Source organism: Argopecten irradians, chromosome 1 (genome assembly GCF_041381155.1).
Source record: "Argopecten irradians isolate NY chromosome 1, Ai_NY, whole genome shotgun sequence".
In the NCBI taxonomy this organism is placed as follows: domain Eukaryota; kingdom Metazoa; phylum Mollusca; class Bivalvia; order Pectinida; family Pectinidae; genus Argopecten; species Argopecten irradians.
In genome coordinates this window covers 61,865,840-61,881,638 of record NC_091134.1, presented here as the reverse complement: position 1 = coordinate 61,881,638, position 15,799 = coordinate 61,865,840, and the positions used below count along the sequence as shown (strand labels likewise).

The 15,799-nt window shown below is 35.1% G+C and overlaps 1 protein-coding gene across 1 annotated transcript; it reads left to right on the top strand.

Annotated features, from left to right (window-relative positions):
- Positions 1-118: 118 nt before the first annotated feature.
- Positions 119-11,778, top strand: LOC138336705 (uncharacterized). Its single transcript, XM_069286261.1, has 5 exons — positions 119-561; positions 1,640-1,687; positions 4,395-4,471; positions 5,208-5,262; positions 11,545-11,778. Exons 1-5 carry the CDS (start codon positions 280-282, stop codon positions 11,761-11,763), a joined length of 681 nt encoding a protein of 226 aa, XP_069142362.1. The 5' UTR covers positions 119-279; the 3' UTR covers positions 11,764-11,778.
- The last annotated feature ends 4,021 nt before the right edge of the window (positions 11,779-15,799 follow it).

Below are 15,799 nucleotides of genomic sequence, written 5' to 3'. Positions count from 1 at the left end.
AATGTTTACTGTATAAAAAGAAAATGTAATGGGCAGGTAAAGCTAAAAGTCATATTCAAGAATGTTCCGGATGTGATGTTTAGATTTATTTCAAAAGACACCGGTTATGTATCACGACTATTTCTGGACGAATGACGCACTTTAATCTGTTTACCTATGTGTATTTATAGCATTTCGCCATGTAAGCACTCAAAGCCACTGACATTTCTGTTTTCAATTGTGTTACATACCTATCTTATAGGTTGAAATCTTAGTATTTCCTGAATTTGAGAGAACAAGATGGAAAAGGGAGATGATATGCCTAGAAATGAAACAGAAAATGGGGATGCAGCAGCGTCGGCTAATATTAACCAAAGTGACCAAAGTAAAGAAGATGCTGAGTCTGTGCAAAAAGTCATGGAAGAAGGAGCCATGAAATCAGACAAAACAGAAGGGGATGTTGATCAAGAAAAGGAAGGGGACATCAAAGTATTATACAAACTTCGTGACTTCAACCCGAAAATGGTACATGCTTGGGAGAGTGTATTTAGTGTACATTGTGGTGAAGACGGAGGAGTAGAGGTAGGCATGTAATACATTAAAAATTTATAGTGGTGTTACAATTAATTGAGTTGGCTGTGTATCGTTGGTTTGGTCACAGTTTGACCAAATAATCAAGTAAGGAATCTGTAATCAAGTTTCATACGGTCCAACATCATGTTAAACGAAAGTGTATTATTAGCCGATAAGTAAAACATGGAAGACATGTTGTAGAAAAATTGTCGTAATTGTGTGTGTTTTCGCTCATATCATTTCAAATATCAAGGGTCTAAACGAATTGAAGAGTGCATACCCATACATATATATAGTAATGTAAACGTTCAAGGGAGCATGATTTGTGTAGTTTGTTGGATTTTCCTGGAAAACGTACACGATCTGCAGTGGGATGACCAAAGAAACATATAATCGATTTTAATCGATCATCGATTGGTTACACAAAACTGATGATTGATCATAAAATTGCAACTGATTCCCAACACTAATAATTTATAAACTCTGCAGTTGGATCAATGATCAAACCCTAAAACTTGATAATAAAATTTGGCGATAATATGTGTTATCATAATCAGCAACTTTTTTTCAATGGGTATTGCGATTAATAGAAGGTTTGAGTTATTGAGATCCGACTGTATATAATATTTACAAAAATATGTTTTTCTCCTGCTTCTGCTTAATTTGTGACGAGAGAAAATAAAGCTGTCACATTCTTCTGAAGATCAAACTTAAGCAATAAAATTCTGTTCATGATCATATCAGTTTTATGTCCTATCACTATTTTCTACCATGAATCAAGTTGCTGGAGATGTAAGGTTCAAACCGATGGTCACCTCAGTTCATTTCAAATATATCAAATAAGCAGAGATTGAAGAGGAATATTGGTTCCCACCATCAATTTTTCTCATTTATTACCAAAAGGCCAAAAGTCAAAATAAATAAGGATCATTTCTCTGACTTTCTCTTCTTTTTTATTTGAATAAGCCAACCATTTGAAGATAATGACATCTTAAAGTTGGCATTTGAGGTCACTTCAATTTATTTTACAAAAGTTTTATCAGTAACAATATGTAGACATACATGTGTATATGATTTTCTGCTGCAGGTTTCTGTCGGAGATATTTTCAAAGGAGCTCCAGCAGCTGATGCCTTGGTAAGCAGAAAAATATATTGACACTCAGATTATTAGGTTCTATAGCCAAAAGTCCTTTGTTTCTAATGAGTACTTTGTATTCAGACATGTTAACTTTGGGGGGGGGGGGGGAGAAAACACATAAGCTTAGCTGTTGATGGTAAGTTGTATCACTATTCATTTCTAGCACCAAATAAAATTATATTTTCTTTACTAGAAATTTCATTGGAATTGTTTAAAGGCAATTATGTAATATGACAACAAAATACTCCTAGTGCATATACATAAATCATGGTAATAGATGTATCCTCGATATTCTAGGGGTTACTATCACTAGTGTTATACCAACCCTGGACTATTTCATAGCAAACCTGAAGGTAACAGAACACACAGATAATATAGTCCTATGATGTACATCAAAAGAACCAAATAACTGTACACACTGGTTAAAAACTGTGTGGCTTAGAAGTTGGGATTATCATCAAAAGGATGTCTTTGTCTGTGATTGATGAGCTTTTTTAGGTCATCTGACCCGAAGGGTCAGGATGACCTATAGTCGTCATGTTTCGTCCGTCGTCGTCCGCCGTGCGTTAACTTTTCACATTTGAACTTCTTCTCAAGTTCTACCAGTGCGATTTGGCTGAAACTTGCATGAAATGATCCTGCCATGGTCCCGACAAAGTGTTGTTATTTTTCGGGTCGATCCGAAATCCATGATGGCCGCAAAAGCCGCCATCTTGAAAACACATTTTGAACTTCTTCTCAAGTTCTACCGGTGCGATTAGGCTGAAACTTGCATGAAATGATCCTGACATGGTCCCGACAAAGTGTTGTTATTTTTCGGGTCGATCCAAAATCCAAGATGGCCGCCACAGCCGCCATCTTGAAAATACATTTTGAACTTCTTCTCAAGTTCTACCGGTGCAATTAGGCTGAAACTTGCATGAAATGATCCTGACATGGTCCCGACAAAGTGTTGTTACTTTTCGGGTCGATCCGAAATCCAAGATGGCCGCCACAGCCGCCATCTTGAAAACAATTTTTTGAACTTCTTCTCAAGTTCTACTGGGGCGATTTGGCTGAAACTTGCATGAAATGATCCTGACATGGTCCCGACAAAGTTTTGTTATTTTTCTGGTCAATCCGAAAACCAAGATGGCCGCCACAGCCGCCATCTTTAAAACACATTTTGAACTTCTTCTCAAGTTCTACCAGTGCGATTTGGCTGAAACTTGCATGAAATGATCCTGACATGGTCCCGACAAAGTGTTGTTATTTTTCGGGTCGATCCGAAATCCAAGATGGCCGCCATCTTGAAAATACATTTTGAACTTCTTCTCAAGTTCTACCGGTGCAATTGGGCTGAAACTTGCATGAAATGATCCTGACATGGTCCCGACAAAGTGTTGTTATTTTTGGGTCGATCCGAAATCCAAGATGGCCGCCACAGCCGCCATCTTGAAAACACATTTTGAACTTCTTCTCAAGTTCTACCGGTGCGGTTTGGCTGAAACTTGCATGAAATGATCCTGACATGGTCCCGACAAAGTGTTGTTATTTTTCTGGTCAATCCGAAAACCAAGATGGCCGCCACAGCCGCCATCTTTAAAACACATTTTGAACTTCTTCTCAAGTTCTACTAGTGCAATTTGGCTGAAACTTGCATGAAATGATCCTGACATGGTCCCGACAAAGTGTTGTTACATCTCTGGTTGATCCCAAATCGAAGATGGCTACCATGACACTATATCTAATTAACTTCCTACATGTTAAGGCCCTTTGGCCTCTTGTTTGAAAGAAAATTTGTTGAAAGAAATTGAAAATGATCCTGACATGGTCCTGACAAAGTGACACCATATGAAATTAAATTTACTATTGCCAAGGTAGTCAGATGACCGTTAAGGCCCTTTGGGCCTCTTGTCTTCTGAACTACCTTCAGTTTTACTATTACGCAGTCCGTGACGCTAACTTTTTTCGCTGCTAGTCATTTGGACTAGTACTAGTGAACCCCAAAATTTTACTAGTCCGACTATGTAATCACTAGTCAAAATTAGATATACAGCCGTTTTGCTTCAGCACTTCAAATTCAGTCATGGTTAGTTAACAATTTTTAACCCAAATTCAGGGGTTTCATTATCTGGCGGTACCAAGTACTTTTTTGCTGGTTAAACCTAGGTGTGGTACTGCCTGATTTTGGCTAAATTACATTAGATAGCATACGGATAGTATAGAAAAGTACCCCCTGACATTACAATTGTACCGCCTCTCCTGAAAGATAATGAACCCCCTGCAAATTGCAGTCTGGATGCTTTCGTGAACACAAATTCTCACAAAATGATGCATCCGGACTTAAATAATCGCATAAAGAATGCACTCAAAATATTCTTGTAAATGTAGGATTTTATGATATAAAACAAATGAGGAGCAACTAGTCCAATCGGACTAGTTCATTGCAATTGGCACTAGTCCAGCTGTAAAATTACTAGTCATGGGCATCGGAGTAGTGCTTAAAGTCGCAGACTGATGACGTAGTCCAGGGGTGGATATATAACGACAGATAGATATAATATAAAGATTTCTCCTCATGCAGATAAAGATAAATATGTTTTTATCGTTTACTATAATACATTTGTTACAATAAATGCTATTGAAACAAAATCAATGCAGTAATACTTTAAATATTAAATGAAAAAAAAACCATCACCTACCTTTGTTTCTATGGTAACAGGTTTCACCAGCAAACAGTTTTGGTTTCATGGATGGAGGAATTGACATGGTCTACACTCGACATTTTGGCTGGCAGATGTAAGTGATCTTTTTTTAGGTCATCTGACCCGAAGGGTCAGGATGACCTATAGTCGTCATGTTTCGTCTGTTGTCGTCTGCCATCCACCGTGTGTTAACTTTTCACATTTTGAACTTCTTCTCAAGTTCTACCACTGCAATTAAGCTGAAACTTACATGAAATGATCCTGACATGGTCCCGACAAAGTGTTTTTATTTTTCGGGTTGATCCGAAATCCAAGATGGCCGCCACAGCAGCCATCTTGAAAACATATTTTGAACTTCTTCTCTAGTTCTACCGGTGCGATTTGGCTGAAACTTGCATGAAATGATACTGAAGTGGTCCACGACAAAGTGTTGTTATTTTTCTGGTCGATCTAAAATCCAAGATGGCTGCCACAGCCGCCATCTTGAAAATACATTTTGAACTTCTCAAGTTCTACCGGTGCAATTTGGCTGAAACTTGTATGAAATGATCCTGACATGGTCCCGACAAAGTGTTGTTACATCTCTGGTTGATCCCAAATTGAAGGTGGCTACCATGACACAACATCTAATTAAATTCCTATATGATTATTGCTAAGGTAGTCAGATGACCATTAAGGCCCTTGGGCCTCTTGTTCTTACTGGTGTTGTAGAGGTATTCAAGGTTAATTCAAAGGCATGACCTTAAACTATGTTACATTGTATTTGTGAAGTATAAAGACTATTTGACAGCTAACAACTTTATCACAATGTGATGTTTTATATGCTTCAGGCAGCATAGACTTCAGGATGTGATCAGGAAGGAGCATGATGGTGAATTAATAGTGGTATGTAGTCACAGAAAACTTTATTCTGTGAGCATGATGGTGAATTAATAGTGGTATGTAGTCACAGAAAACTTTATTCTGTGAGCATGATGGTGAATTAACAGTGGTATGTAGTCACAGAAAACTTTATTCTTTGAGCATGTTGGTGAATTAATAGTGGTATGTAGTCACTGAAAACTTTATTCTGTGAGCATGATGGTGAATTAATAGTGGTATGTAGTCACAGAAAACTTTATTCTGTGAGCATGATGGTGAATTAACAGTGGTATGTAGTCACAGAAAACTTTATTCAGTGAGCATGATGGTGAATTAACAGTGGTATGTAGTCACAGAAAACTTTATTCTGTGAGCATGTTAGTGAATTAATAGTGGTATGTAGTCACTGAAAACTTTATTCTGTGAGCATGATGGTGAATTAATAGTGGTATGAAGTCACAGAAAACTTTATTCTGTGAGCATGTTGGTGAATTAATAGTGGTATGTAGTCACAGAAAACTTTATTCTGTGAGCATGATGGTGAATTAATAGTAGTATGTAGTCACTGAAAACTTTATTCTGTGAGCATGATGGTGAATTAACAGTGGTATGTAGTCACTGAAAACTTTATTCTGTGAGCATGATGGTGAATTAATAGTGGTATGTAGTCACAGAAAACTTTATTCTGTGAGCATGATGGTGAATTAATAGTGGTATGTAGTCACAGAAAACTTTATTCTGTGAGCATGATGGTGAATTAATAGTGGTATGTAGTCACAGAAAACTTTATTCTGTGAGCATGATGGTGAATTAATAGTGGTATGTAGTCACAGAAAACTTTATTCTGTGAGCATGATGGTGAATTAACAGTGGTATGTAGTCACAGAAAACTTTATTCTTTGAGCATGTTGGTGAATTAATAGTGGTATGTAGTCACTGAAAACTTTATTCTGTGAGCATGTTGGTGAATTAATAGTGGTATGTAGTCACTGAAAACTTTATTCTGTGAGCATGATGGTGAATTAATAGTGGTATGTAGTCACAGAAAACTTTATTCTGTGAGCATGATGGTGAATTAACAGTGGTATGTAGTCACAGAAAACTTTATTCTGTGAGCATGATGGTGAATTAATAGTGGTATGTAGTCACAGAAAACTTTATTCTGTGAGCATGATGGTGAATTAACAGTGGTATGTAGTCACAGAAAACTTTATTCTGTGAGCATGTTGGTGAATTAATAGTGGTATGTAGTCACTGAAAACTTTATTCTGTGAGCATGATGGTGAATTAATAGTGGTATGTAGTCACAGAAAACTTTATTCTGTGAGCATGATGGTGAATTAACAGTGGTATGTAGTCACAGAAAACTTTATTCAGTGAGCATGATGGTGAATTAACAGTGGTATGTAGTCACAGAAAACTTTATTCTGTGAGCATGTTAGTGAATTAATAGTGGTATGTAGTCACTGAAAACTTTATTCTGTGAGCATGATGGTGAATTAATAGTGGTATGAAGTCACAGAAAACTTTATTCTGTGAGCATGTTGGTGAATTAATAGTAGTATGTAGTCACTGAAAACTTTATTCTGTGAGCATGATGGTGAATTAACAGTGGTATGTAGTCACTGAAAACTTTATTCTGTGAGCATGATGGTGAATTAATAGTGGTATGTAGTCACAGAAAACTTTATTCTGTGAGCATGATGGTGAATTAATAGTGGTATGTAGTCACAGAAAACTTTATTCTGTGAGCATGATGGTGAATTAATAGTGGTATGTAGTCACAGAAAACTTTATTCTGTGAGCATGATGGTGAATTAATAGTGGTATGTAGTCACAGAAAACTTTATTCTGTGAGCATGATGGTGAATTAATAGTGGTATGTAGTCACAGAAAACTTTATTCTGTGAGCATGTGATGGTGAATTAATAGTGGTATGTAGTCACAGAAAACTTTATTCTGTGAGCATGATGGTGAATTAATAGTGGTATGTAGTCACAGAAAACTTTATTCTGTGAGCATGATGGTGAATTAATAGTGGTATGTAGTCACAGAAAACTTTATTCTGTGAGCATGATGGTGAATTAATAGTGGTATGTAGTCACAGAAAACTTTATTCTGTGAGCATGATGGTGAATTAATAGTGGTATGTAGTCACAGAAAACTTTATTCTGTGAGCATGATGGTGAATTCACAGTGGTATGTAGTCACAGAAAACTTTATTCTGTGAGCATGATGGTGAATTCACAGTGGTATGTAGTCACAGAAAACTTTATTCTGTGAGCATGATGGTGAATTAATAGTGGTATGTAGTCACTGAAAACTTTATTCTGTGAGCATGATGGTGAATTAACAGTGGTATGTAGTCACTGAAAACTTTATTCTGTGAGCATGGTTGTGAATTAATAGTGGTATGTAGTCACTGAAAACTTTATTCTGTGAGCATGATGGTGAATTAATAGTGGTATGTAGTCACTGAAAACTTTATTCTGTGAGCATGATGGTGAATTAATAGTGGTATGTAGTCACAGAAAACTTTATTCTGTGAGCATGATGGTGAATTAATAGTGGTATGTAGTCACTGAAAACTTTATTCTGTGAGCATGATGGTGAATTAATAGTGGTATGTAGTCACAGAAAACTTTATTCTGTGAGCATGATGGTGAATTAATAGTGGTATGTAGTCACTGAAAACTTTATTCTGTGAGCATGATGGTGAATTCACAGTGGTATGTAGTCACAGAAAACTTTATTCTGTGAGCATGATGGTGAATTAATAGTGGTATGTAGTCACAGAAAACTTTATTCTGTGAGCATGATGGTGAATTAATAGTGGTATGTAGTCACAGAAAACTTTATTCTGTGAGCATGATGGTGAATTAATAGTGGTATGTAGTCACTGAAAACTTTATTCTGTGAGCATGATGGTGAATTAATAGTGGTATGTAGTCACAGAAAACTTTATTCTGTGAGCATGATGGTGAATTAACAGTGGTATGTAGTCACTGAAAACTTTATTCTGTGAGCATGTTGGTGAATTAATAGTGGTATGTAGTCACTGAAAACTTTATTCTGTGAGTATGATGGTGAATTAACAGTGGTATGTAGTCACTGAAAACTTTATTCTGTGAGCATGTTGGTGAATTAACAGTGGTATGTAGTCACTGAAAACTTTATTCTGTGAGCATGTTGGTGAATTAATAGTGGTATGTAGTCACTGAAAACTTTATTCTGTGAGCATGATGGTGAATTAACAGTGGTATGTAGTCACAGAAAACTTTATTCTGTGAGCATGATGGTGAATTAATAGTGGTATGTAGTCACTGAAAACTTTATTCTGTCAGCATGATGGTGAATTAATAGTGGTATGTAGTCACAGAAAACTTTATTCTGTGAGCATGATGGTGAATTAATAGTGGTATGTAGTCACAGAAAACTTTACTCTGTGAGCATGATGGTGAATTAATAGTGGTATGTAGTCACAGAAAACTTTATTCTGTGAGCATGATGGTGAATTAACAGTGGTATGTAGTCACAGAAAACTTTATTCTTTGAGCATGTTGGTGAATTAATAGTGGTATGTAGTCACTGAAAACTTTATTCTGTGAGCATGATGGTGAATTAATAGTGGTATGTAGTCACAGAAAACTTTATTCTGTGAGCATGATGGTGAATTAACAGTGGTATGTAGTCACAGAAAACTTTATTCAGTGAGCATGATGGTGAATTAACAGTGGTATGTAGTCACAGAAAACTTTATTCTGTGAGCATGTTGGTGAATTAATAGTGGTATGTAGTCACTGAAAACTTTATTCTGTGAGCATGATGGTGAATTAATAGTGGTATGAAGTCACAGAAAACTTTATTCTGTGAGCATGTTGGTGAATTAATAGTGGTATGTAGTCACAGAAAACTTTATTCTGTGAGCATGATGGTGAATTAATAGTAGTATGTAGTCACTGAAAACTTTATTCTGTGAGCATGATGGTGAATTAACAGTGGTATGTAGTCACTGAAAACTTTATTCTGTGAGCATGATGGTGAATTAATAGTGGTATGTAGTCACAGAAAACTTTATTCTGTGAGCATGATGGTGAATTAATAGTGGTATGTAGTCACAGAAAACTTTATTCTGTGAGCATGATGGTGAATTAATAGTGGTATGTAGTCACAGAAAACTTTATTCTGTGAGCATGATGGTGAATTAATAGTGGTATGTAGTCACAGAAAACTTTATTCTGTGAGCATGATGGTGAATTAATAGTGGTATGTAGTCACAGAAAACTTTATTCTGTGAGCATGATGGTGAATTAATAGTGGTATGTAGTCACAGAAAACTTTATTTTGAGCATGATGGTGAATTAATAGTGGTATGTAGTCACAGAAAACTTTATTCTGTGAGCATGATGGTGAATTAATAGTGGTATGTAGTCACAGAAAACTTTATTCTGTGAGCATGATGGTGAATTAATAGTGGTATGTAGTCACAGAAAACTTTATTCTGTGAGCATGATGGTGAATTAATAGTGGAATGTAGTCACAGAAAACTTTATTCTGTGAGCATGATGGTGAATTCACAGTGGTATGTAGTCACAGAAAACTTTATTCTGTGAGCATGATGGTGAATTCACAGTGGTATGTAGTCACAGAAAACTTTATTCTGTGAGCATGATGGTGAATTAATAGTGGTATGTAGTCACTGAAAACTTTATTCTGTAAGCATGATGGTGAATTAACAGTGGTATGTAGTCACTGAAAACTTTATTCTGTGAGCATGGTTGTGAATTAATAGTGGTATGTAGTCACTGAAAACTTTATTCTGTGAGCATGATGGTGAATTAATAGTGGTATGTAGTCACTGAAAACTTTATTCTGTGAGCATGATGGTGAATTAATAGTGGTATGTAGTCACAGAAAACTTTATTCTGTGAGCATGATGGTGAATTAATAGTGGTATGTAGTCACTGAAAACTTTATTCTGTGAGCATGATGGTGAATTAATAGTGGTATGTAGTCACAGAAAACTTTATTCTGTGAGCATGATGGTGAATTAATAGTGGTATGTAGTCACTGAAAACTTTATTCTGTGAGCATGATGGTGAATTCACAGTGGTATGTAGTCACAGAAAACTTTATTCTGTGAGCATGATGGTGAATTAATAGTGGTATGTAGTCACAGAAAACTTTATTCTGTGAGCATGATGGTGAATTAATAGTGGTATGTAGTCACAGAAAACTTTATTCTGTGAGCATGATGGTGAATTAATAGTGGTATGTAGTCACTGAAAACTTTATTCTGTGAGCATGATGGTGAATTAACAGTGGTATGTAGTCACTGAAAACTTTATTCTGTGAGCATGTTGGTGAATTAATAGTGGTATGTAGTCACTGAAAACTTTATTCTGTGAGTATGATGGTGAATTAACAGTGGTATGTAGTCACTGAAAACTTTATTCTGTGAGCATGTTGGTGAATTAACAGTGGTATGTAGTCACTGAAAACTTTATTCTGTGAGCATGTTGGTGAATTAATAGTGGTATGTAGTCACTGAAAACTTTATTCTGTGAGCATGATGGTGAATTAACAGTGGTATGTAGTCACAGAAAACTTTATTCTGTGAGCATGATGGTGAATTAATAGTGGTATGTAGTCACTGAAAACTTTATTCTGTGAGCATGATGGTGAATTAATAGTGGTATGTAGTCACAGAAAACTTTATTCTGTGAGCATGATGGTGAATTAATAGTGGTATGTAGTCACAGAAAACTTTATTCTGTGAGCATGATGGTGAATTAATAGTGGTATGTAGTCACTGAAAACTTTATTCTGTGAGCATGATGGTGAATTAATAGTGGTATGTAGTCACTGAAAACTTTATTCTGTGAGCATGATGGTGAATTAATAGTGGTATGTAGTCACAGAAAACTTTATTCTGTGAGCATGATGGTGAATTAATAGTGGTATGTAGTCACAGAAAACTTTATTCTGTGAGCATGATGGTGAATTCACAGTGGTATGTAGTCACAGAAAACTTTATTCTGTGAGCATGATGGTGAATTAATAGTGGTATGTAGTCACTGAAAACTTTATTCTGTAGTGGGGTGGAGGAAGACATTAATTAGATTCAAAAGACATTGACAACCTTGTGTTACATTTTAGTTAGGACACCTGGATGCTAGTCCAAAGTTACAAAATTTTGTAGTGTTTTAAGTTATTTGTTGGTTAAATTGATAAGATGGAATTATGAAATACATGCAAGTATGTCAAGAGACCTTAACATGAACGTTCTTTTTTAACTATCTTCAGGGCAATGCTACAATAATTCCTGCCTATGGGGAGTCTGCTGAGATTGAGAAAAAGGATGAAATGTTTAATGAAGGTCAACCTATCAAATATCTTGTCTCTTCCCCAACGATGAGGGTACCTATGGAGGTCAATAACACGCCCAATGCTTACTTGGCTTTTCGCGCGGTAATACTAGCTGGTAAGTCGGAAAGACAAAATGGAACTTTTCTCATTAACTGATGAAACGGAAATTGTTTATTTAGAATCTTGAGACTTCGCAAGTTTGATTGACATTTTCTTATAAAAATTGATTAAAAAAAAACCATTGAGATATTAAATCTGGAAAAAAAAGAAAGATATTGTGAATTATGCTTTGAAATTTTTTTTCATGAAAACCAAACTTCTGATTTAGAGCAGGTAATACAGATGTATTAAGAAATAAACAGGGAAACATATATATATATATATATATAAGAAATAAAAACAATAACGACTGACTAGTGAGCGCTTTCGCCCCATTCAAGGGAGCTCTTCAGACTGTTTATTGAAGACGTATTATGACGTCATAATTCATGACGTCATTTGCTAAGAGACAAAATATAAACAATCAACGAGGAAGAATACAAAGAATACAATGTCGGATTAAATAAAAGACAAAACATGAAAATATAAAAATATTTACTGTGCTCGGTAGGATTCGAACACGCCAAGTGCTGAGTAAAAGACAGGGCCATTAAGCGATTGAGCTACATCTACATATATAATATTTTCGAAAAAATAGTACCTACATACAACAAAAATAGGTCAGTTTGAATGAGCACTGTTCAAACTAGGTTTTAAAAGTCTGATTAATTCAGATTCCTTAGCCTCGCGTTTGACAACATCCGCATCATTCATCTGATATAAAGGGAAAATTTTGAACTCTCCTTTAGAACATTCATGTATATGTTTACTTACTGGTAAAAATCGTAAATGATCAGTCCGTATTTGCTGTGTCTGTGCACTGTCATTCTTGTACGTAATTCAGTACCCGTTTGACCGACATAAAATTCGGAGCATTTACCACAAATCATTACATATATTACGTTACTAGATCTACAATTCATATTCTTTTTTACTTTGAAAGTAAAACCAGTTTTTAATGTTATCTCACTTCCTTCTACAATGTACTTACAAATCCCGCAACGAGGAGTGTGACACTTAGAAACACAACCATAAGATGAACTTCCGAATTTAGAACAAGTTAGGATTCGTTTCAGATTGTTAGGTTGTCGTTTACTATTAATTAAAACAGTACTATTTAGAACTTTTCACATACGATCACTACCTCTTTTCATGTCTTCGTATTTACTACGAATTATAGGAAACATATTAAAAATTACGAGGATTATATGTAGATATAAATGGAATTACTGTTATTGTTTTGTCAATATCTCGAGTACGGGATGTAAAAGGTCCCTTTTCTACTGCCAAACGTATACCGTTCTCAATCAATTGAGGTGGATATCCTTGTGATTTCAGATGAGTAGAAAGTTCTTCAAATCTTTTCTTAATGTTACTTTCGTCACTTACTAAAGTGACGATTCGTGATGCCAAATTATACGGAATGTTAACTTTAATATGTTTGGAATGACTGGAATAAAAGTTTAAGATAATTATGAGAATCGGTAGGTTTAGCGTATATATTCAGTAGAAATAATGTTGTCTTTTCAAAATAACAAGAACATCTAAAAAAGGCAATGAATATTCATTAGATTCCATAGTATAAACAAATGGAAGGATGTAAAGAATTGAGGTTGTTGAAAAAATCATCTACATTCATTTTTTTTCTGGCCAGATGATAAAACAGTCATCAAGAAATCTTAAAAAACTTTCTTCAAGCATAATACGATAATCTCTACCATGTTTATTTTCCATAGCGTCGTAAAGTTTCTCCTCTAAAAACCTAGTACCAAAGTTGCATATGTAGGTGCAACCTTGGTACCCATGGCAGTACCCTTTTTCTGGTGATAAAAAATGTCGTTAAAACAAAATACGTTGTTTTTAAGTACAATATTCAATGCGTCAAGAATGAATATTTCCGACTTTACGTTTATCACATTACCGTATCATTAGTATAACAAACATTCTAACAATATCTGGCTATAAAATTTATTTGAATTAGTCGATGTAACAGTGTTTTTATTAGTTTTACACTAAATATTAGAGTAAACGGTACATCTTTCATCAAACAGATACGTGATCTTTTATACCAGATACGTTACTATTTTGATATGTGATTTATACATTCAACAATTAATTATATACCTAACAGCTTAATCAATACAGCTAACTACTGTTTGAAATCACGTGATTATTATCAGAAATGTATATATATGTTACTATGTACAGGTATATACTAAAGGAAAGTAAAGGTTTTTCTTATTTCGAGTTTCACACAACGAATCTTCCCGCTTGTAAACTATTGACAAACTCTCGGACACTTGCCACGTGGTTAAGCTAATTTCGAATGTTTTATGACAAGCGTGAGAATTTCTGTCGATATGGGTATTTTTCCATAACGTATCTGTCGGTAACGTACTGACCGACACTAACCCCTCTCATCATTTAAATGACACCGTGTGACTTGTCGACCAAACCACAAACATTAAAACACTTAGTATTCTATACTTTTCAAACTGTGATGTGAATTTATCTCTGTGGGAAAGTGGCATCTTAGGTAATCAAGTACATAGTAGTAACGTATCTGTTGATGTCGTTGCGTAACATGTGTATTTTCAAGATTAGATCGCACCTGTCCATTTAATTGTTAATGGATGTGTCCTTGTCATAAAGGTAAAAGTTAGTATACAGATTAAAGTTCATTATCACGGAGAAAACGTGGACATTTGATAATACATTAATTGTGTACATGATTTTATTTGTTTGTAACGTATCTGCCAGCACAGTTTGTGACAATGATAAAATGAGTTATATAAAAAAAAATCTAAGCATTTTGTGTGTGTCAATACTTGTCTATTCTCATTGCGTATGCTAATATCTATGATATGATAGAAAAAAATGTAACATTTACCCATTTCCTTAGTCACAGTTGATTTATGAAATACATTATAGCTTTAGAGGACAGTCGAAATTCGTCACGAGAGCCATATTAATGTGATGATGAGAAAAATCTTAATTGGTCAGAGGAACAACACTTGATTATTTTCGAAGATCAATCAATATATTTTACGTGTGAAACAAACATGATATACAAACATGGTTTTTAAGTCCCGGTATTGATAGAGGACACTTAATAATGGAATTTGTACATTTAGTGGAGAATGAATGTACAGGTAATACACCACAATATCTCACAACAGGTAATACAATACAATATCTCACAACAGGTAATACACCACAATATCTCACTAACACGTAATACAATACAATATCTCACAACAGGTAATACACCACAATATCTCACTACACGTAATACACTACAATATCTCACAACAGGTAATACAATACAATATCTCACAACAGGTAATACACTATAATATCTCACTACAGGTAATACACTACAATATCTCACAACAGGTAATACACCACAATATCTCACTACACGTAATACACCACAATATCTCACTACAGGTAATACAATACAATATCTCACAACAGGTAATACACCACAATATCTCACTACAGGTAATACACTACAATATCTCACAACAGGTAATACACTACAATATCTCACAACAGGTAATACACTTCAATATCTCACTACACGTAATACACCACAATATCTCACTACACGTAATACACTACATTATCTCACAAAAGTAACTCCACATCCAATTACATCTGTCAACAAAGAAGGATTTATGAAAGAAAATAGCTTCAGCTAAAATCAAACAAACATTAATTATACTGTGGCCATAGTATGTTTGTGTGCTTTTCACCTCTCTCTCTGTCCCAAGAAGTCCTACTAAACTTCTGGCAATTCTCTGTAGGTTATGAAACATGAAAAACTTTTCTATACTTCTGGTCAAACATATCCATGTACCTATAGGACCTAGTTATGTAGTTTTTAAGACAAAAGTCACAATGTGATGTTATATCTTAATGTCTTGTGTTATTGCTTTTTCATACTTAAATAATTCTATTTCCTCTTTACAACAGACTAATCTAAATTAGACTTGTAAATCTGCTCCACAACGATGCTCTATATTTCGCTCCAATGCAAGATCTTACAACTCCCCGTTTGGGGGTCATCTCAGCATGACCCCTATGGTTA